Genomic DNA, 25,287 nt, shown 5'->3' with positions numbered 1-25,287 from the left:
ATTATAATGATTCTTGATAAATATTGATTCAAATCTTATACGAGAGTGGAATCCATAATTCGCAAAAAAGAGGGTTGTTTTGATAGACTCAGAATGCGTGGCATTTAGAACAAATTCAGTTAAGAAAAGCCAGGTACTCCAATCTTCTTGCAGATAATTCACATAAGTTCGCAAATATTATTCTAATATGACATTCACACGCTCAGTCTGTCGGTCTCAGGATGATAGACAGTTAATAATTTGTTGATAATATCCAGATATTTGATCAGATGTTTCCAGAATTAAACAATAAATTGAGAATCTCTATCGGACAGGATCGATTGAAGTAATCCATGTAATTTTCATACATGCTGCATGTACATCGCGGCTACAGCTGGGACATTGACAGTTGAATTGCATGAAATTAGATGTTTCATCTTAGTCAGACGATCTATAATAACTAGAATTGCGTCGTAATTCTTGTTTTCAGGCAGGTGCGTGATAAAATCCATAGAAATATCTTTCTAAACACGTTTAAATACAGGTAAAGGCTTCAGAATACCTTGTTTCGCTTTACGGGATAAGATTATGCGATAACAGATGTGACAGTTTATTGTTCATTAAATCATGTATTTATACATGTTGGGCCAGTAGTAATCTCGAGACAAAAGTTCGTATATTTGAGTTCTTCTTGGATATCCGGACGCAGATTTGTTATGGACCAAGCGAATTAAATCTGTTTTTATTTGATCATTGTTAGAGATCCATAAACAGTTCTCATAGAATAGAAAACTATCTTTTCGTTTGTAGGCAGTCAGAGTGACTTTTGAATGATGATCTTTATTTGTAGTCAAAATCTTTAAGACATTTTGAATCTCTTTATCTTTTTCATAGGCTTCACATAGGCGGGATTGTATTTCAGAAAGTAGTTGCAAACTTTGTTCATCTTCAAAAGTAACAGTTCTTCGAGTTCGGGTTCTAGTAATAGAGGTTAATCGATCAAAAATCTCACCTGCGTGCGAGATTTCGAGGTTCTCAGATGAGTTAACTGGTTCAGGCGGGTTTGTTGATTTAGACAGGCTAGTTGATTTAGGCTGGTTGGTTGATTCAGGCTGGTTGGTTGATTCAGGCGAGTTGATTGATTCGGGCGGGCTGGTTTGTTTAATCAGGTTAGGCAAATCAAGATTTTCACGTTTTAGAACAGTTTGGCTTTGATGTAGTAAACGCTCATCTCTCTCTTTGAGGAGATCTTCTGATCTTTTGATCAGGCTATCAGATTTTATTCTGTATTTCTCAGGTCGATAAACAATTTTAAAGTTAAAATGAGACAAAAATTTAGATCAACGGGCTTGACGGCGGTTTAAGAGCTTTATCGACATAAAATATTCCAGATTGCGATAATCAGAAATAATTTGAATGAATGAAAAAGTCTTTTCGAACTCGAGGCGCCATTCTTCAAAATATTGAACAATAACGAATAATTTTTTGTTATAAATTTCATAATTGCATTCAGCCGAAGAATGTTTCTTTGAAAAGAACGCAATAAAATGTAATATTTTGTCATTTTTGTATTGAGATAAGATTCTAGCAAACATGTAGTCAGAGGCATCAGTTTTCAAAATAACGTTATGGGTTTAGTCAAATGGTTGCAAGATTGGGACATCAGTGAAAGTTCTCTTTAGATCATTTAAAGCTTTTTGACAGATAGATGTCCATTCTCACGGAGTATTTTTTTGAGTCAGGGTAATAAGCGGGACAGTAAGTTTTGAAAAATCTTTAATAAACCGGCAATAGAAATTGTCAAATCTCAAAAATGCTTGTACATCTGTTACACAAATAAAGATGGGTCAATTAACAACTGTGTCAATTTTTACAGGGTCCATTCGGATGCCTTTCCGGCCGATAATCAGATTCAAGAACTTAGTTTCGGAAACTGCGAATTCGCATTTAAAAAGCTTTGCATACAAGTCAACGTCCCGTAACTTCTGAAGAATTAGACGGACATGTTTTATATGTTCGGAATGGATGCGGCTATAGATCAGAATATTGTTCAAGTAAGCAGTACAAAAAACATTAAGGTAATCTCGCAAGATATCGTTTATATATCGCTGGAATGTTCCGGGGATCTTTGTTAGTCCAAAAAACATCACTAAAGACTCATATAGATTTAAACAGATTCGAAAAACAGTCAACCATTCCTGTCCATTTTTAACACGGAAATTGTTAAACGCGCTAATAATATCGATCTTGGTAAAGTAACACATGCTTTTGAGGTTGTTTAGGGTCTCTTTTACAAGGGATAGTGGATATCGATCTTTGATAGTAATTGCATTTAGAGTTCGATAATCGATATAGAAGCGCAAATCTCCGTCTGGTTTTTTCACGAACAGGATTGGAAATGCAGCAGGTGAAGAACTTGAATGAATAAATTTCTTTTTTAGGTTCTTTAACAGTCATTCTCGAAGCACTGAGAGTTTCTTTCGAAACATATTGTAGAATGATCCAAACGGAAATCTTTTTTCTGATTCAAGGATAATTGTATGATTGTAATCTTGATGTGAGGAAAGTTTTTCCGCTTCTTTTGGAGAAAAGATATCTGCAAAGTCTTTAAATTCATTTGGGAATTTAGATTCAGATAGTTCAGGAGTAATTTGAACTGCTTCATCAATTTGTTCAACTGTTAAAGTATAGACTTTATTTTCTCTGCGGGCGTACGCAGCGCAGGCAATTAATGAGACTATTTGAAAGTCTTAGTTTCTTAGAGATTTGGGAGCCTTCAGATTCGTGGGTTTGGCTCGAGCAGAAATATCATGCAGGATTTGGATCTTAGCAGATTGGGCTGGAATATTACAATGTTTCTGGCAATATGAGCTGGAAATTGAAGAATATGTTTTGCAAAGTTCATGCGGAGATTATGAATCTTTAGTCATGGTAAATCAATAATAATAGGAAAATGTGCTAGCTGAGTAATTAAAAATGGGACATCCTTTTCGACATGATCATGAATCTTCAAAATCATGCGGATATAATAGATAATAACGCCAGCTTCATTTTCACGGTCATCAAAACCCACTATAGGCTTAAATTTGTTTAAGGGGTACAGAATCAGATGATGGACTTCGGTCTAGTTCTTATTTATAATACGGGATATAGAATAGTCAATATCAAATATAGCGTAGATAGCAATTTCGTTTTATTTAGGATTCAGAGTAATAAGAATAATCAATAAATCAGTTTTTTGGAGTTCTTTCTCGATTAAAAGTCTTTTAATAACAGTTTCAGATATTCGATATATTTGTGCAAGAGAGTCCGTCTGGCTGTGGCTTAAACCAGGTTAATTCTTTTTAACTGTTCGCTCGGGTCTGGAAAGTATAGTCGTTCCGGCTGGAGCATAGCGCGGGATTGGGGGGCCTGGATTGAAAAAGATATAGACAGGTTTTGAGACATAGAATACAATACAGAGACAGGTGATCATTTTTTAGAGGGCGAAGCAGTCCTAGAAGGCGAGACAAAACGGGCAGTATAGTTGATCTAATAAGTGCGATTATCGGGCTCGGAACAATCCTTAATAAGGTGTTGGCTAAAACCGCAACAAAAGCATTCATTCTGTTTTTTGCGGGTTGAATCACGGGATCTAAAAAACAAGCAATGTGTGGAAGAGAGGTCCATAGCATCAGGATCAGAGATAGCTAAAACAGGTTTAAATGTTTCAATAACGGCATTCCAGAGTAAACTTCTGGGATTTTTGGTGATAAGATGACACGAGGAGCTTTGAATATCGGGGGTCGGTCTTCAAGGTTGATTTTAGATATATTGTTTGCGGCGGTTTTCGAGCTTCTGTAAAAAAATAACAAGATCGATATAGTTGCCAGTAAAAAGTTCTTGATGCATTATTATGTTTTTCAATTCTTGATTTACAGCTTTCTCAAAAAGTGTAGAGAGACTATCTTTAGCAATTTTTTTCTTCATAACAAGGCGTTGAAATTCAACAAAGAAAACAAAAAATTCTTGATTCTTTTGCTGTAAGCTATAGAGAGCAGTTCGAGCATTATGAACGCGATTTGGATCATTATAGGCTCGATCCAGTATCTTTAAGATATTGATATAGTCATTCAATTGGCAGATCCTGTCTTTGATGTACGGTAAGATCTGGGCATAGAATAGTTTTTTCAAACGATTGAAAACGTAAGCTATGCGGGTTTGGGGTGTCGGGAAACGGTCGTGGTTAACAGTCATTTTTTTTTTAATCTGGAAGATAAAATGACGGAGATCTAATCGGGTATTTTCAAATTTATCGGGATTGGGCAGGCGTTCGGAAAGATAAGCAGAGACAGAAAATCTGAAATTGATTGATGTAAACGTTTTCGTTAAAGTGATCGGGGATTTTTCAACGAATGGTTCAAGGGTTTGAATCAGAATGCTAATTATCGGTGTAATTATTTGGGTAGTCTGGTTTTGTTCCTTTATAGCTTGATCTCTTTCTTTAAAAGCCATATTACGAGCACTTATGGCTTCAATCAGCTGATGGGTTATCTTCATTTCTTTTTGCTAGAATTGTTCAGTCTGAAAAGCTAGCAATAATTCCTTTTTACTGAGGTTCTGGCTGGCATCTATTGCATAAGAGTGAATCTTTTTGCAGTAGTTATACCATTCTGAAGCATGTTCAGCAATATGCTGGGCTAATTCTTCTGGGTTGTTCGGGAAAGACGGGGGATTCGGGATAGCTGTCATTTTCGGGCGGACATCAGCTCTAAGGATGGGAGCTACGTAATGTCAAGGTGCGGGCTGGCGGGGGTGGTAGAGCTGATGGCAGGCAGGCAGGTAAGCTAATAGTTCACGGTATCTCTGAATTGCTACAGGATCAAGCTATATATAGGCTAATAGACAAGATGTAGCTCGAAGAGCTAGAACAGGATCTTCAAGCAAGCGGGAAGATATGCAGATCCCGGAACGGATAATATGGCCTTCCGGGCCATAGTTAGAAGGTGCCTCAGGCATCAAGATCTGCACCGTGACAATATTTTCATAATTTTTACTACAAATGCAGACATTGAACGTTTTTCTAATTTTATTTAAAATGTTTATCATTATTGTTAAGATTCATTAAAATTCAAAATGATTTAAAAATTTATGATATATAGATTTATAACATAATTTAAAATCGAAAATGAAAATCTTGTTTTTAAAAAAGATTATTTTATAAGTGAAGAAATCGAAACAAAAAAAAATTTTCAATTACTATAAGATATTGATTCTATTAATGACAACAAAAAAAACATAAAAATCACATAAAAATAAAATATTATTTAAAATTTTTTTTTTAAAATTTTATTATTTGACGATAAAGCTACAAATTTTTTTTAAAAATTTAATAATAAATTTTAAATAAAAATCAAAAGCAAAAATGAGATAATGATTAATTTATTAAATATTAATTATAAAATTAATTTTTATTTTAATTTATTTAATATCCGAAAAATCTTGAATCTTAATTAATTAATAATTATATATGAAATATTTAAAATTACAATTCAAATATACACAAAATATGCAAATCATAGATTTTCATCTGTTTGCATTGTTTAATTATCCGTGGATATCCAAAAATTATCCACGGGTATTATCCAGTTACCCACTATCCACACGCGGGTAGACGAACTCTACCCATTACCCGCCAAGAAACGGATAATGGGTACCCCGTTTGGGTAGACCCGCGGGTCGTGGCGAGGTCTAATTAAATTTACATTTGAAAAGAATTCCACAAAATTGCGATTTCTACTACAATAACTATAATAGATTGTTCATGAATGGGATAGGTCTTTAACAACATGATACTAACTATTATCATTGGTGCATAGACTGCAAAAAAAACTTTTCATCAATCAACAAAGCCCAATCATACCGTGCAGGCTATCACGGAGGCTATTAAATTAATAATTTTCTGCTGGGTCTCAAGGGACAATTGAAGGAGTACAAACTTATCTTTTGATCTTTGGTACTGCCAATTTTCATGTATTTTCAGATTGTCGTTGCGAGGATTTGAATTTTGTATCAGTGCTGAGAGCTCACCGAGCATCTTGTATCACCAAATATGAGTTATTTTAACTGTATCTACCCCCTGATTGCTACATATGATTCCGTTTGATAAAACAACTTTCTTTGGATCTGTGGTAATTATTCAACTAACTCAACAAACATCCGACAAAGTCACTCGTCAAGTGAATGTGTTCCCAGTTTGGACAAGCGTGGCTTCCGAGCTTCGGTCTCGAGTAGGAGTTTATTTGTGCTTGAAGGATTCTCCTACTGATGCCCGAGGCCAGTGTTATCACGCTAAACTGAGAAGGGGGGGGATTCAACGGATTCAGCTTCTGTCGTTATGTGTAATTCGTCATCATTCTGTCCAATTTCCAGGACCATTTGCTTTCCAAGATAGTTCACATCTTCATGGGTTACCATGTCGATCTTGCCATCGCGATTATCATCGTCAAATTTATCTGTAGTTTTAATTTCATCATAGACAAGATTGTCTTCAACTTCGTTTTCTGGCACAGAACTTGCAGTCGAGGCACTGATTGCTGGCAGCTCGCACCGTAAGACAGATAATTTCGAGAGTAGGCCAGCACCATGGTTTTCGCAAGGAATTTATCAAACTCTGAGGTGTTGTCGAATCCCTTGAAAAACTCCTCCTGTTGAAATATTTCATCGTCTGCATCAAAGGCTGCCAAAATGTTTGCGGTGAGATAATCAGAATATCAATCGTTTTTTGTAGCCATTGGTAAAGTTTTTCGGGCCAGTGAAATGATCTCAAATATAGTGATGTTTCGATCAAATGGTGCTATGTATTGTTTTGCAAGATCCTCCAGTCCACTCAGTCGATATGTTACGGCTGCACAATAAGTAAGAACGCTCCTGGTGTATTCCCTCGTTCGTTTAGGTTGATCATGGTCAGACGGTATCTTTACGGTCTGAAAGTTCCCAATATAAAAGAAATGCATAAAAGTGTGCCCGATATCTTCATTCACATCCAAAAGCGTAATAATTGTAAGATCGACCTCTTCCCGCATGCTGAAATCATGATAGTACGACCGTGAGGTAGTCTATAATCGAGTTCATAGAGCCGGGAATTTATCGATAAGAGGCCTGGGGATAGTATAACGCTTCTTGGTGAGACCGATCATAACTGTTACCGGCAGGCCCTCGTACGGACTTATAGTGCCAGACAATTAGTCCCAATGCAGTTTACATTAAAGTGATAAGGATACCTACCAGTATTCAGATTGGGAGTATTCCTTGATATCAGAGTCGGTCATAGATGTAGGTTCGACAATTGCATCGTCTGCCGGCGCAGTTGCGGCTGTTTCATACTCATCCAAAGGTGCAGTTGCCACCATTTCGTCTTCCGCTGGTGCCACTTCGGCCTCTCCCTGATTTTTGTAAATCTTGTTCGTTTTTATCTTATTTGACTTGCCCTTTTTACCTTTCTTCATGGTTCCGTTTCCAGGCTGAGAATGAAGCGAGCAATACACAAATCAGTCTGCGATTGAGATGGAACATCTGCTCGGAGCCTTTTATGATTAATCGAGGCGGTTCGTCAAAGCGGGGTTATCTGCAGGTGTGACGTGTTGACTGTACTTCTACCAATCGTAATCATCATCATACGCACGCTCGATTTTCTTGGGTTCAGCATGGTTCGACGATGACAACAGCTTTGTGCTTTTCTATATTAGAAAGTTGTTAAGATGCCACGCTGGGAAGAGCCACTTTTCAATCAAACTGTTGTCAATAAGACCATTGTGAAAGGAGAATAAGATCAAAGAGGTTCATAGCAATCAGATAAAGGCCTTCGAGATGGAAAGAACTGGCCCTGGGCTCTATAGTATCGTCGGGGTGAGTGTTTTACGGAGTAGCCATGCTTGGACAAAGTCTACTGATCTAAATGGCGAAGAACTGTCGCCACTGCGTAAGGCAGCTCTACCAATGGTACTCTTTCAAGAGTTAGTATAGTATTTCTGAGAAAAGCCCTAGCGCATCAACACATAGGCTCATAACTTAGCCTTGACCCATGCTATGCCAGCACTTCCCGCAATCATTGCAGCACCTCCCAACTGCGTAACCCCGTTCACAACCGCTAGGCCATATCCCCCTGTGCCAGCGCTCTGCGCCAGAGCAATCGCACTCCCGGGTACAATATTCCCGATTGAACTATGGAAGGCTGCAGCTGAAGACCCTGTATTTCGTACGCATAAAGTTACTAACTCCCAGAAGTTCAAGAGCCAGAGCCTATCTTATTGGCTCCCCTGAGATACTGGGCATACCTGCTTGTATACCTTCCGCCGTGAACCCTATAGCCGACAGTGCTGGGGCTGTTGCGCAGCCGGGGGCAGCCAGAAGAGCAACGCCAGTAAGGCCGGCAACTGCACAGGTGGCTAGAGTCGGGTTTTCAACACCCCAGCTAGCTGCCTGCCAGTTATTGCGATGATGGTCAGAACTGCCTCGTTGCACGTCAAAGATGTGTACCAACCTGAGCTGTCAGCTTTGCAGACTTTTCAAAGGCAGGATTGCCGTAAGCTTTGGCAAGCCTCTCGCCTTCCAATCCCGCTCGCATGATTCTAAAGCCCCCAGCGACCACACCCTCAGTAAAGAAACTTTGGGCAGACATAATGCAGCGTTTAGTCAGTCTGGTGTTCAATAAGACTAGACGAAGCCGTCATGTGTAGGTATCAATGATTAGCAGAGAAGAATCAAGTGAAGCTGGGGATGTGGGGAGATTCTAGATTTGGGACCTTCGTTTCGGATGGCATGTTCGGAAGTGGGCCTTCGTTTCTTGCGAGTATCCAATGAAATCGCAGCAGCGTCGAGGCTGCACCTGAATGCCCCGCTTGCTCCCCAGAACAGCTTTGTTCTTAAGATCGAGGCTGCTCACGAGAAGTCGAACTGCGTAACCAAACGTCAGGATACCGGCAACAGAATATTTGAGTCAATCCCAATTTATTATGTATTATCAATTCCATGTGCTTGCGCGGTTTACGCTCTAATACGAGATCAAAAAGCTACCTGTATTGGGATGGCAACAAACAGAACAGTTATGTGTTTTCAACAATCATGTGAAGGCATGATGTAGATAAGCTGTGGACGCTTTTCGTAATAGCGATCAAATATGAACTTTAACAATGAAAGATAGTCTATCAAAATGTAAATTAGTAAGAATCTTAAAAATATTCATATATATTATTACATTTAGCACATTTGTTCAAGACCGAAAGACAGGTCTTTAACATGAAGGCAAGAACAGTTTCAAAAAGAGTGTTATTTAATGTAAGATTATCCTTAATCCTCAATTTTAGTAAGTTTTTTTTTTTGTTAATTGGACAACAAGGTTCCTAAATCCGCAATCATTATTTCTCGTTAAGTTGTATATTTCAATGATAGTAGATGCAAACGACTTTTGAATAGGAGATTTTATAAAAGATTTTGAAAATATTGTTTTTTTTTTGTTTTCAGATTCTCGATTTGAAAATACTTTTTTTGAGCGTACATCTGGGCTAGACTTCCGCATAACCCAACTTGGGTCGAAGATCTCGACCCAAAACCCAACCCGGATCCAACACTGGGGCCTCAATAAAACCCAACTTGACCCAACTTGACCCAACTTTTACATAATTTTGATCATAAAACTGCTCAGTCATCAAAATATATTACTGTTTTTTATATCTGTTTAGATTATACCAATTATTACTATATGTTATAGTATAAATCTTTTAAAAATTCATAAAACAACTTTATATTCTTTTAGACTAGACTGAGTTTATAGTTAATTACTTATTAAATATTATAGTTAAGTAAATTAAGAAAGTTGAACGTTAAAGCTTGATATTCTAACTAGCAATTATAAAAATATATATTTTATCTTAAAAATTACGTACGGATTTCAACAAATAAATATATTATATTTTTTTAAAAACTCACACTTATATAATTCTAGTTAGATGAAAACAACTTCAGTTTATAATTGTTAGATATTGGTTGGTTGACTTTACCACTGCATTAAAGGCCAAAAAGGTACAATGAATGATCGACAGATCATTCAGTCAATATATTATATAGTAAACTTCTGGTCAGCGATTTTATCAGCGGTCAGGATCCTGACAATAATGCTTTATCTAACTAAAATTATTTATTCTTCTTTTATTATAATCTTTTATTGCTGGCTATTGCTGACTATTAATGTTGATAAGCGGTTTTAAATAGTTTATGCGTGGACTCTGCCGAGATTTAGAGGTAGATTGAAATTTTTTGGGGACCTGAAAGGGAAGTTGGGATGGGAATTGGGTTTTTTGGGTTATTGCTGGATTATTGCTGGGTTTTTTGGATTATTATTGGGTTATTATTGGGTTATTATTGGGTTTTTTGGGTTTTTTGGGTTAGACCCACAGAAAGATGGATCTTATAAATCAATCAAATCTTATTACATTTATACACTATCTTTTTAAAATTAATATATCGCTTTTGCTTTAATTTACTTTTTATTTTTAAGGTCGATTTATTTCTAAAAATTATTACTTGATAGATATCTATCTTCTTTTTTATCTTCTCAGTTGTTTATCAGACTGATTGATCATGTCGCAAAGTTAGTATTTTGATTTTGCATTTTTTTTTATGATGGTGAGATAGACAATCTTAGTTATCTAATATTATCAAATTATTTAATTATTTCATCTATCAATCAACACGCATTTATTATCTTCAATTAAGACTTTTTTCGATCGAATATTTCTTTAGCGGTTTCTTTTTTTTTTATACGCGTTGGATCCGACCGAAAAAAGGTTTTTCTTTTTTATGATAAAATGGCGCACAACGACTAGATAGACTAATGGCTCCAGACTGATTTCGAAAGAAAGAATAAGATTAATTGAGAATCAACGCGACATGTAGAGATTTGGAATCATTATTATCAAATTGCTCATAGTGTAGATGATGCGCCAAAGGTCATGTGTCAACGTTGTAAAGCTATTTTTAAATATTTGTATACTGTCAATCTAAAGGCAAAGAACAGAATACAATATCATGGCATATTAACAATGCAAAAGTATCTGAAAACAGTTGGATGTTTGAAAAATGAGCGAGAGAAGAAAGCAGAGATAACTGGATTTTTAAAAAATGATGTATGTTTCTTTATATTTGCGGATTTTTTTATAAAAATCTATTTCTGATTATATTTATTTTGTTAATTTACTTTATATATTAATATCAGGAAGAGCTATCTGCCGATATATCTTTCTCGCAAAAAGTTTGGAAAAAAGATATTTTACAGTTTTTTATATTTAATCGACTTTCATTTCATTTTATCGAGCATCCAACGTTTTAGCGACTTATCATTTAGATTCGTTGCGTTTCATTATTGCCAATAACTTTTTCTGCCGATACAATCCGCTGTTAACTAAAAAGTCTTGTTCAAGATCGGCAAGAATGTATCTTTCAAACATTATTCATCAGTTCAAAGATATCGATCACACTGGATTGCTAGACATTTTCATTCTTGCAGATCTTTATAGCAATTATAGATTATTTTATTGATGCTGATTAGATTTATCATAAGATTTTACTTGGATTCAAGCCTCTGTACAAAGCATATATTGATGTGAATTTAAATAATATCGTTCTTCAAATGCTTATGGAGCATAATTTTGAATTGTGAGTATTTAGATTAACAACAGATAATGTATCTAATAACAAAATCTTGATAGATTTTCTTCAACAAATTTTATCAGATGATGTTATTATTATTTGGATTTCATGCCTTGTTCATGTTATTTAGCTTAGTCTCAACCAGCTTCTTGATCGCATTAAGACAATTCCATTTAATGATTTTGCTGTGACAAAATGGATAAAAAAGCAATCAAGACTAACTCAAACAAACACGCAGCATCAAAAACAAAAAATATCTTATATCTTAAATAAGGTCCGCTATCTCGCAATTTATGTGAACGCAAATCTTCAATGTCGGGAGACATTTTATAATTTTCAGATGTCAAACGTGAAGCTAATGTTTATTCAAGATGTAAAAACTCAATGAAATTCAATCTTTTTAATGTTTCGTCGGACAAAGCGTCTACGTAGTATTTTTGCATCATTTTATGCGGAATATGACTGCGAAGAGATATTATTTCAGGATGAAAAATGGCATTAGATTGATTATCTTTTTTGTATTATTGAGTCATTTTTTGACTATACAATTCAGCTATTAAAGACCCGAGACGTTACAGCGCATTATGTGTTTAAAATTTACAACAAACTTTTCGAACACCTTGAACAATTAATAAAGCAGCTACAACAAAAGCGCGCTTCGTGGAAGCAACAAATGCTTTATGCATTAGAGACTGGTCGGACGAAGCTTGATGAGTATTATTTTCAAATTGATCATATCCAAGAGCATATTTATATAATTAATACGATGTTGACACCAATGAACAAGTTTAAATTCTTCTTTACAAAGGATTGAGATCAGAAATGGCGCAATATTTATTGCAAGTCCTTTTAACAGGCTTTTATTCTATATTAAGAACAACTTTCAATTCTTAATTAATTTTTAAACGGGTCTCATTCAACAATTCGGTTAAGTTCAAAGCTTGATAAGATGTTAAATGAGAGTGAAATATAGCCAAATGCAATAATTGACAAAATGATTCAATATCTTGATAGTGATGCGTTTATATTAAGTCTTTGCTAAAATATGCTAATTAGTTAATAGATTCTATTCTTATTGCGCCTCTTGCGTTTTGGAGAAAGCATCAAGCTCGCTTTTTAGTAATCGCTGCTTTTGCGTGAAATGTATTTTTTTTTCCTGCAATAGACACAGGAGTTGAACAATTCTTTAATATTGTTCGAGATATCTGTTATTATCGTTGAAGAAAAATGAAATTGTAAACAATTGAAAAATTAATAATGTTTCTTTGCATATCAAGATTTGATATGGAAAAATAAAAGACGAAATTTCTTGAGAAGTTCTTCTTTCATAAAAAAATGGAATCTGCGAAAAAAGAAAAGAATGAAAAGTCTGACAAAGTTGAGATAGATCTAATTAATGATATTGAAAAACAGAATACTATAATTAATGACGAGATAGGATTAGATGAGATAAACAAGATATGTGAAATAAATAAAGCCCAAATACCACTGCTTAGAAACAACATCCAAATACGGATCTCAAAACGGAAGCGCAAGAGCTGTGATAATAATATTTTTGAATATCATTAGTTAGATTTCAGATGCAAATTGAAATATATTATACTTTGTTTTTTGATTTTTTGATATATCATAATCTTTCTCATTCTTGCTTCCTGCCGATTTAGTTGTAAAAAAAATACTTAATATTACCGACAAAAAATGCATAATTTATGTAATCACGAGCCTTGACATATATGTGATGTTTATAACCCAAGTTGGGGCCCCAAACCTAGACTGGGTCACCCAACTTTAACCCGGACCCAACGCTGGGTCGGAGTCTTTGACCCAAAACCCAACCCAGCCCGGGTTGGGTCCGGGTTAGACCTCGGCATGGAACTTCCACGGGTAGGCATTTTGGTTCCAGACCCGTGGAACAGGTAGACGAGTCCTACCCATTACCCATGACCCCCCTACCCATTACCCACCATGGGTACCCCGCGGAGTACCCGTGAACTACCCAAAAATGCATAACTAACCCTTTTTGGACGTGTCAAACCGCATAAAACTGCTTATTCTCCTGATTAAAAGACTGGTTTTAATACCTGTTCTGGTCACCCTTCAGTGCATCACGCGATATAACCACAATATCTATGTAAATTAAATATTGAAGTTCGAAAACATTATCAGAAGCTCCAGTAATAATGGAAGGTGTTTATTTTCAATTGATTATATACTAAAGTAGAGGTGGTTCTAGATGGTATTATGGGAAATGCCTTGTTGAGTGTCTAAAATATATTTTGATATTTAAAAGAAGTAAGTGTATTCTTTTATAAAGACTATCTTTATTCTTTTATGTAATCTTATATTAGTTAATTATATCAAAACATTGATAAATTGAATTGTATATTTTATTTCTATCTTTAAATTATCTTTCTATTGACTTTATATGTCTATAATATGCGTGGAAGAGACTAAAACTATTAGATCTTGTCGAGAATTGATGGGACTGAAATATAAAAAAATTGTTAAAGTGAGACGGATATCCCGTGGACTACCCGCGGGGTATTCATTTATCCGCGGATAATCCACGGGATACCCGCGAGTAATCCGTAGAATTCATCAATTAGAATAGCTTATCACTGATATAATGAATCATTTATTTATATATCATTATAGCTTAAAGTATCTAGAGTCTTCAAATCTAAAACTATCAGTCGCAAAATTTACTGCGATAAATACTTGTTTTATTATATGATTCTATATTACCAGCCTGGTCTCATTTTTTTTATTATAATGTTTCAACTCTTTCAGTTTTCTGACGCGTACGCATCATTTTTATATGATGCTGACAATTCAGATAGTCTTCAGATTATTCAACTAGACGATCTCACCTTCAATCTTTTGTTTAATCAGCAAGCGTCACAATTAATTATTAATTCAGATTTCATTCGTTTATTTATTCCTGTTTCTATATCTCCTTCTCTCGAACGTATTTGCCCTGACCGAATTTTAACGTATCTTGTTTATTCTAACATAACAAAGAACGATTTTGTGAATTGATGACTCCAGACTGATTTCGGACAAAAAAAATGAATACATTAAAATGTTTGACAGCAATCTGACATTTGGAAGCACTTTGATCAAGTGACCAAAGTCAATAATGAAATGCTAAAGATCATATGTAAACGATACAAGAAAGTGTTTGATTATCTATAACAATATGAAAATGACATTACAGCAATGATCAAATATTTAAAAGAGATTAAATGTCGTAATTAAAATAGATTTAATATTAGGCAATTTCTCCAAAAGGTAGTATTCTCTTATGTTATAAAAAATCATTTAACTAATACCTTTCTTTCTACTAAGCCACATCTTTTTTAGATAGCCTTAGTTTCACTCAAGAAGCCTGGAAAGCAAATTTGTTCCGTTTTATCACTGATTCTCGATTATTATTTCAAATCTTTGAATATTTCGACTTTCATCATTTGATTTATATGGCTTCTTGTGTTTCAAAGTGTTTACAAATCTCATTTTCAAAGACAATTCGACATCGATTTCAAAGCACTATTATCGAACGTTAAAATAATGTTTTTCAGAAGCTATTAAAAGATGAAAAACTATCAGTGATTTTAAATTGTTGAATGTCTTTTTTTCAGCAAACATTTATGACAGTTACTGGCTACTTTTTCGACAAGAATTGAAACTATCGAAAAATATTTTTTGATTTTGAACCGCTACATGGAACACACTCAGAGATCAATCTTAGCGCTATTTTTTTTAAATTATTTCAAAAATATTAGATCACAGATAAAATATTTGCAATTATTATCAACAATGCATCAAACAATAATATTATATTATCAAATATTCAAGATTTTATTCAGTCCTTTAAAATCGACAATCGTATTATAATTATCAAGATTTTCTGTCTCGTCCATGTTATTCAACTCAGTCTTAAGCAGTTTCTCGGACAAATAAAAGCAAATCCAAAAAATGACATAACTGAAATGCAATGATTTGAAACACAAAATCAATTAATCCGCTCAAAACAGCAAAAACGAAAGATCATTGATACATTTAATAAGATTAATCTATAGCTTTGATATAATGAAAGCCTATTCATTTATTCAATTATATATAGATACAGAACTTAATTATTTTTATTAACACGAGCTTTTAATGTCTAAAATTATTCTGCAAGCTTCAAATTATATCAACATTTCTTGTGCCAATTCAAGACATTAGAACACGCTGAAACTCGATCTTTTTTATATTTTAACGTGCGAAACGTTTACAATCTATGTTTAATGAGTTCTGCATTAAATATGGACATTCGCATTTGAAGTTTGATCAAAAACAATAATATCAAATCGATTATTTTTTTTATATCATTTAATCTTTTTTTCAATTCACGAATGTGTTTTCAAAGACAAAGAATGTCATAATACATCTTATCTTTAGTATCTATAACAAGCTTTTTAGCCACCTTGAAAGATCTATTAATCAGCTTAAATATAAAAAAGTAACTTAAAAGAAGATGATATTAAATGCATTTCATGCAACAAAGACAAAACTTTTTCAATATTATAGCAAGACAGATAACGTTTTTGATGACTTCTTTGTTATTGAAACAATACTTGTATTGCAAAACAAGTTCCAATTTTTTTCAAAAAAAGATTGAAATAACGAATGATATAATCGATATTGTCAGAATTTTATGAATTATTTCGAATCTTATAAACAACGTTTATTATAAAATTAGATATTATCAGAGATTCATATATCCACAATACAAATTTCAAAATTTGATTTTAAATGAATGCTTAGAGAGTCTGAATCTCAGCAAGCAAATCTAACTAAATGAAATAAATTTACGAAATATCTTGATTCTAATCAATATTATTTTAATTATTTATATACTTTATTAATAAATATTTAGATATTATTAGCGAAATAATCATTCAAACATTCTAAAAAGATTATCAATATAAATTTTTTGCACTCGCAAGTCTCGCACGCGATATTTTCACAATTTCTGCTACAGGTGCAAACATTGAATGTTTTTTTAATTTTGTTCAGAATATCTATTATTATTGTCAAAATTTATCAAGATCCGAAACAATCCAAAAATTCATGATGGATAGATTCACAACACAATTCAAGATCGAAAATGAAAATCCCGCTCTCAAAAAGGATTATTTCACAAGTGAAAAAATTAAAACAAAAAAAAAAAAATTTTCAATTATTACAAAATATTGATTTTATTAATGATAATGAAAAAAAAAACACAAAAATTATACAAAAACAGAATATCTTCAAGATTTTTTTTATAAAATTTCATTATTCGATAATGAAATTACAAATCCCTTTTCAGAAATTCAATAACGGATTTCGGATAAAGATCGAAAACAAAGACAGGATGATAATCAATTTATTGAATATTAGTTATAGAATTAATCCTGTTTTAATTCATTTAATACTCGAGAAATCTTGAGTCTTGATTAGTTAATAATTGTATATAAAATACTTAAAATTACAGTTCGAATATGCACAAAATATGCAAGTCACGGGTTTCTACCTGTTTGCATTGTTTAATTACCCGTGGATACCCAAAAACTACCCACAGGTATTACCCAGCTACCCACTACCCACACGCGGGTAGGCGAACCCTACCCATTACCTGTCAAGAAACGGGTAATGGGTACCCCGTTTGGGTAGACCCGCAGGTCGTGGCGAGGTCTAATTACAATTATCTTTTGTCTGTCAAAGAAGCTACGTTACTTTAACAATAAAGATTGAAAAAAAAAAAAAATAAAAAAAAAAGATTGATTTTATGAAAATTTATCGAAATGTTCTACAAAAGAAGTTCAAGCGATATCAATAAAACATTTTAAAATTAATAAAATTTACAGATATGCAGACGTCTAAAAAAACAGTTGAAAAAAAAGAATTTGCAATATTATATGACTTACAGACTTTTCTACTATCTGATGTGGACTAATTAGATAATAAAATCACGCGATATCTTGCAAAGAATTAGTTTACTAATTTCTTTATATTTTTCTAAAATTATTTATACACTAACTTACATTATAAAATCCGCGAAAGACAACCCTCGATTATATTGAAAAAAATATGAACATGAGTTCCTAATTCTGGCAAAAATAGTGAAAGATATTTTTTTTATTTTTGCTAGCGATGCTAATGTCGAACGATTTTTTAACTATACTTATGATATCTGCCACTATTGCCGCGAACATTTTAAACCAGATATAATCAAAGATCTAATGCTTCATTTCTTCTTTTCAAAATTCGAGCTAAAACACAATCAATTTGAAATAATAAAAGAATATTTTTTTATTGAAAAAACTGCTATATTTGATCAAACAAAGATATTTTTTCTGCTTCTACAGAATCTCGATTCAATCAATGATAATAAAAAAGAAGATTGCGATCAAAAAAATGAATCTAATAATAATACGGAAAATGATACAAAAAATAATGTAAAAGATATATTTTCTCCGACATATGTTCTAACTTAAAGCAAACAAATTGAATGAAAATGCTTTCAATCAAGGTCTTCTGAAGTTCTAGATAATACAAAATTATTAATTGAAAAAAATACACAAATATGGTCAGGACAAATTCGAAAGAAATCAAGATTATCAGATGGATTTGAGATTGACAAGCTATAATATTAGTTTTTTAGATAAAAAAAGACTATTATAATTGAGATAGAGAAATACCTGTCCTTCTAAGAATTTGTGTAAAAAATTACGTGTGTATACTCCAAAAAATCAAAAAAACTGCATAATTTATACAGTCCCGCGGATGTCACGGGACTTGACATACCGTACTTGATCACCTGACGCACGCCCCCACCTGACGCACGAAAATCGATTCTACACCGATATTTTGAATATCTTTAAACCTCAATATCATCATCAATATGGCTCCTATTGACGAGACGATTGCAGAATTAAATTCCCTGAAGCTTGAAGATAGATCTATTCTTACTTTTATTGCGAAAAAGTATGGAATTCATAGATCAACGCTATTAAGAAGATTCCGCGGTGTTCAGCATTCCAAAGATGAGCAATATCAAGATCAACGATTGCTTAAAGATCGACAAGCAAAAGTGTTTATTTTTAATATTAATTGATTGAGCGAAAAAGACCTTTATATATCATTTGAAATGCTGCAAAATCTAGCTCACGAGATCTTTGATTAGACCTCGCCACGACCCGCGGGTCTACCCAAACGGGGTACCCATTACCCGTTTCTTGGCGGGTAATGGGTAGGGTTCGTCTACCCGCGTGTGGGTAGTGGGTAGCTGGGTAATACCCGTGGGTAGTTTTTGGGTACCCGCGGGTAGTTAAACAATGCAAACAGGTGGAAACCCGTGATTTGCATATTTTGTGCATATTTGAATTGTAATTTTAAATATTTCATATACAACTACTAATTAGTCAAGATTCAAGATTTCTTGGATATTAAATGAATTAAAACAGAATTAATTTTATAGTTAATATTTAATAAACTGATTATTATTCTGTCTTTATTTCCAATTTTTATTCGAAATCCGCTGTTGAGTCTCTGAAAAAAGATTTGTAGCTTCATTGTCGAATAATGAAGTTTTATAAAAAGGATTTTAAATAATATCCTATTTTTGCGTGATCTTTGTGTTTTCTTTTTTATTGTCATTAATAGAATCAATATCCTGTAATAATTGAAGATTTTTTTTTTTTTGTCTCGATTTTTCCGCTTGTGAAATAATTCTTTTTGAAAACAAAATTTTCATTTTTAATCTCGAATTGTATTGTGAATCTATACATTATGAATTTTTGGATCGTTTCGGACTTTAGTGAGCTTCGACGATAATGACAGACATTTTGAGCAAAATTAAAGAGACGTTTAACGCTTGCATCTGTAACAGAAATTGTGAGAATATCGCGTGCGAGACTTGCGAGTGCAAGAAATTCACGTTAATAATCTTTTCAGAAGATTTGAATGGTTATTTTGTTAATAGTATCTAAATATTTATTAATAAAGCATATAAATAGCTAGAGTAATACTGATCAGAGTCAAGATATTTTGTAAACTTGTCTTGTTCAGCTAGACTTGCTTGCTGAGATTCAGACTTTCTGAACATCTGTTCAAGATCAAATTTTGAAATTTGCGTCGTGGATATATGAGTCTCTGATAATATCTGATTTTATAATAAACGTTGTTTATAAGGTTCAAAATAATTCATAAAATTTTGACGATATCGATTATGTCATTCGTTGTCTTAATCTTTTTTTGAAAAAAACTGAAATTTATTTTACAGCGCAAACATTGTTTCAATAACAAAGAGATTGTTAGAAATGTCATTTGTCTTGTTGTAATATTGAAAAAATTTTGTCTTCGTTGCATGAAACGCGTTTAGCATCATTTTTTTCCAAGTTATCTTTTTATATTTAAGCTGATTAATAGATCTTTCAAGGTGGCTAAAAAGCTTGTTATAGATATTAAAAATAAGATGTACTGTGACATTCTTTGTCTTTGAAAGCGTATTTGTGAATTGAAAGAAAGATTGAATGATATAAAGAAGATAGTTGATCTGATGTTATTGCTTTTGATCAAGTTTCAAATGCAAATGTCCATATTTAGTGCAGAACTCATCGAATATAGATTATAAATATTTTGCACATTAAAATATAAAAAAGATCGAGTTTCAGTGTGTTCTAATGTCTTGAATTGACACAAGAGGTGTTGATATAATTTGAAGTTTGCAGAATAGTTTTAGATGTTGAAAGTTTGTGTTGATGAAAATAATTAAATTTTGTATCTATATATAATTAAATAAATGAATAGGCTTTCATTATATCAAAATTATAGATTGATCTTATTAAATGTATCAATGATCTTTCATTTTTGTTGTTTTGAACGGATCAATTGATTTTATGTTTCAAATCATTGCATTTCAGTTATGTCATTTTTTAGATTTGCTTTTATTTGTCCGAGAAACTGTTTAAGATTGAATTGAATAACATGAACGAGACAGGAAATCTTGATAATTGTAATACGATTGCCGATTTTAAAAGACTGAATAGAATTTTAAATATTCGATAATATAATATTATTGTTTGATGCATTGTCGATAATAATTGCAAATATTTTATCTGTGATCTGATATTTTTGAAATAATTTAAGAAAAATAACGCTAAGATTGATCCTTGAATGTGTTTCATGTAGCAGTTCAAAATCAAGAAATATTTTCTGATAATTTCAATTTTTGTTGAAAAAGTAGCCAATAATTGTTATAAATATTTGTTGGAAGAGAAACATTCAGTAATTTAAAATCACTGATAGTTTTTCATCTTTTGATAATTTCTAAAGAACATTATTCTGATATTCGATGATAGTGTTTTGAAATTGATATCGAATTGTTTTTGAAGATGGGATTTGTGGACACTTTGAGGCACAAAAGATCATATAAATTAAATGATGAAAGTCGAGATGTTCAAGAATTTGGAATGATAGTCGAGAATCAGTGATAAAACGGAACAAACTTGCTTTTCAGACTTCTTGAATGAAATTAAGGCTATCTAAAAAAGATGTGACTTAGTAGAAAGAAAGATATTAGTTAAATGATTTTTTATAACATAGGAGAATACTATCTTTTGGAAAAATTGTCTAATATTAGATCTATTTTGACTACAACATTTAATCCCTTTTAAATGTTTGATCATTGTTATAGTGTCATTTTCATATTACTATGGATGATCAAACATTTTCTTATATCGTTTACATATGATCTTCGGCATTTCATTGTTGATTTTAATCATTTGATTAAAGTGTTTTCAAACATCAAACTGCTATTAAGCATTTCAATGTATTCGTTTTTTTTGTTCGAAATCAGTCTAGAGTCATTAATTCACAAAATTGTTCTTTGTCATGTCAGAGTAAACAAGGTATATTGAAATTCGATCAGGGTAGATATGTTTGAGGGAGAAAGATATAAAAGTGGAAATAGATAAATGAATGAAATCTGAATTAGTGATTAATTGTGACGCTTGCTGGCTAAGCAAAAGATTGAAAATGAGATTGTCTAGTTAAATAATCTAAATACTATCTGAATTGTCAGCATCATATAAAGATGATGCGTACGCGTCAGAAAACTGGAAGAGTTGAGACATTATAGTAAAAGAAATAAGGCCAGACCGGTAATATAGAGTCATATAATAAAGCAAGTACTTATTACAGTAAATTTTGCGACTGATAACTTTAGATTTGGAAACTCTAGATATTTTGAGTTATAATAACATACAAATAAATGATTTATTATATCAGTGATAAGCTATTCTAATTGATGAGTTTTACGGGTTACTCGCGGGTATCTTGTGGATTACCCGCGGGTAAATGGATATTCCGCGGGTAATCCACGGGATATCCGTCTCACTTTAACAATTTTTTTATATTTCAGTCCCATCAATTCTCGACGAGATCTAATAGTTTTAGTCTCTTTCATGCATATTATAGACATATAAGGTCAATAGAAGGATAATTTAGAGATAAAAATAAAATATACAATTCAATTTATCAATGTTTTGATATAATTAACTAATATAAGATTACATAAGAGAATAAAGATAGTCTTTATAAGAGAATACACTTACTTCTTTCAAATATCAAAATATATTTTAGACACTCAACAAGGCATTTCCCATAATACCATCTAGAATCACCTCTACTTTAGTATATAATCAATTGAAAATAAACATCTTCCATTATTATTGGAGTTTCTGATAATGTTTTCGAACTTCGATATTTAATTTATGTAGATATTGTGGTTATATCGCGTGATGCACTGAAGGATGATCAGAACAGATATTAAAATCAGTATTTTAATCAAAAGAGTAGACAGTTTTATACGGTTTGGCACGTTCAAAAAGGGTTAGTTATGCATTTTTGGGTAGTTCACGGGTACTCCGCGGGGTACCCATGGTGGGTAATGGGTAGGGGGGTCATGGGTAATGGGTAGGACTCGTCTACCTGTTCCACGGGTCTGGAACCAAAATGCCTACCCGTGGAAGTTCCATGCCGAGGTCTATCTTTGATAATTGTCCCGAAAAACAATAATCGAGCTATTTTATAAAATGATATAATAATAATCTTATTTCTCGCTATACAACTGGGATCGATTTCTCTCGAAAAAAGATTGATTCTGCGTTGAATTACGCATTATATTTTGAACTTTTGATTTGTAAGATTTCGGAATACGATATACAGCAGAAAGATATCTATAATATGAACGAAAAAGACTTTTTGATCGAAATGCTTAATAAAACGAAGAGAATCTTCTTTAAATCATTATATAAAAAAAATGAAATGAAATAACGGCTTCAGGATGGAAATCGAAAATGGATTACAACATTCGCCTATATTTGCGCGAATGAGATTTCGCTATTTTCAGGTTTTATATATCAAACAATTTCTTCAAAGCTTCAAGATTTCTGGCTGCAAGATTTTAATCTTTTTTTTCATTCTTGCTTTTTTACATTTTCACTTTCAGGATGAACGAATGACGAGTTAGGATATGTATGATTACGAGATATATTCGATCGAAAAATAAAAGCGAAAACGAAACGGCATTGAAGACTTCTTATTCTTAACAGTCATGGATCTCATGTTAATATGAAATTTTTCGAATACTGCAAAACAAATAAGATTCTTTTAATAACTTATCTGTCTTATTTTATACATTTATTCTAATCACTTGACGTTGGAATCTTCGAACCTCTTTTTACAATGTATAGTAAGAGATTAGAATGATTTTTTTATGAATCTTAAGATCTTTGTCATATTACAAAAAAAGATTTCTTTTGTCTCTTTTGACCGTCATGAAAGAGCGCTTTATCTAATGAGAATATCGTTTTTTCGTGGAAATCGATAGGCGTTTGGCCGTTGAATTTTGATATTGTCTTATCGCGATTCAATAGAAATGATAATAATCGACCATTTTTTAGTGAATCATCTTGCTCAGTGTTTGATGCAAAGGATTGGAGAAAGATTAAGAGACTTTTTAAGTATACAATTGTTGATTTATATGATCAAAAGGCAAAATAGTTAAATTCGACGATGCATCATTTTTTTACAGAGAATGTCATCTTAAAACTACACTGCCAGAGTCTTGAAGAGGCCCTTTTTTAAAAGAAAAAGAAATGTCAGCGAGGCAAACCTCTTTTATCTGAATTACGGGCCTTTGAGGACGGCTACACGGTGTTTTATTTTCCTAAGAAGATTCAGCAAGCTCGTGATTTTCAAACAAAAAAAGATGAGGCTGTATAGTTCGCTAAGGCTTCAAAAGAAGAAAAAAGACTTTATAAGTAGCGAGAGAAGCAAGATTAAAAACTTTTAATTGAAGAATGTAAACGAATCCGTGTTTCAAATCGAGAAACGCGGGTTCGTGAGACAGAGACAAGAAAGCAAAAAAAGCGAGATGATTAGCTCGCTAAGCAAGCTGATATACAGCTTCAAAATGACTTCAATGTTGTTCAAACAGACGAGAATAAGGTCTCTATAATTCTAAAGGCAAAGAAATCGAGTGGTAAAGCTGCTATAGAACCTGAGATTGTTGATGAGGTCTCCCCAACGCTCAATTGCCGCGGTAGGCAGATCCGCCTGCTTGAGCGCTTTCGGCAGTAAAAAATGTTGTAAATAGTTTCAGTATAATGCATTGATTCATCCTTCTAAAAATCTCTGTATAATACTGAATGTGTGTGGTTGTAGAGCTTCATTTCTATATAGGTGCTGAGGTAAAATTCGTGCGTCAGGTGGGGGCGTGCGTCAGGTGATCAAGTACGGTATTTGTTATATTTGTTATTCAACAAATATTCGTTGGATATTCAACGCTTTAATTTCGATATCCAAGTCCGCAATTTGCGGATAGTTGGATATCAAGTTGACATCCAAGTCCGCAAATTGCGGATACGATATGCGGATATCCAACATACTGTTGGATATTGCCGCAGCCTAAACGTAGGGAACAGAGATGAAGAAAATGAACAGTATGATTTCCCTAAGATAGGTGCGGAACTAGCTGAGCTAAATGCATGAGGCATTCGGGGAAGGGACGGCTCGGAACAACGTGGCTCCATGACCGGGCATACACCAGAATCATTTTACAATAGCTTTAATTTTATATAAAAAAACATTTAGTGAGATAATAGATTTTTGCAATAATAAAAGAATATTTATAAAAATCTATATTTAAAAACTTCTGCTTTAATACCAATTTCTCATTATCGAAAGACTTTATTCAATTAATTTCTTAAAATACTTATCTTAATGTCAAAGACCTTTACATAGATCTTTTTTATTTCAAAAAGATCTTTATTAAAGATCTCAATTATATATTTTAATCACTTATCTTGCTCTATAACAATTTTATAATATTAAATGACTTTGAATGATTTCAAATGAATAAAATGGTTGATGTTAAAAATAAGCAGTAAGACGCCGCGCCAGCCCATTGTCACGCCGCTTCGTTGTCCGGTTACGTTAAAGAATTATCTTGATCTATAATACGCAAACGGGATATAAAGACAGTGTTACATTGGAAAACAACTAAATGTCATCATTACTCTGTAGTTATTC

At 33.0% G+C, this 25,287-nt stretch overlaps 2 protein-coding genes across 2 annotated transcripts; both read right to left on the bottom strand.

Moving 5' to 3' along the window:
• Positions 1-7,088: 7,088 nt before the first annotated feature.
• LDX57_002251 (uncharacterized protein) lies at positions 7,089-7,466 on the bottom strand (the record flags this gene model as incomplete). Its single annotated transcript, XM_046083895.1, has 2 exons — positions 7,089-7,185; positions 7,246-7,466. The coding sequence occupies 2 exons, from the start codon at positions 7,464-7,466 to the stop codon at positions 7,089-7,091; spliced, it is 318 nt and encodes a 105-aa protein (XP_045939858.1).
• A 555-nt stretch (positions 7,467-8,021) lies between these two features.
• On the bottom strand, positions 8,022-8,584 carry LDX57_002250 (uncharacterized protein; the record flags this gene model as incomplete). The annotated part of the gene is made up of 3 exons (XM_046083894.1): positions 8,022-8,206; positions 8,295-8,439; positions 8,501-8,584. 3 exons carry the CDS (start codon positions 8,582-8,584, stop codon positions 8,022-8,024), a joined length of 414 nt encoding a protein of 137 aa, XP_045939857.1.
• Between the last annotated feature and the right edge of the window lie 16,703 nt (positions 8,585-25,287).

Source organism: Aspergillus melleus (assembly GCF_016097325.1).
Source record: "Aspergillus melleus strain CBS 546.65 chromosome Unknown contig1, whole genome shotgun sequence".
Lineage (NCBI taxonomy): Eukaryota > Fungi > Ascomycota > Eurotiomycetes > Eurotiales > Aspergillaceae > Aspergillus > Aspergillus melleus.
The sequence above is the reverse complement of the archived record's forward strand: the minus strand, read 5'-3'. Positions and strand labels throughout refer to the sequence as shown.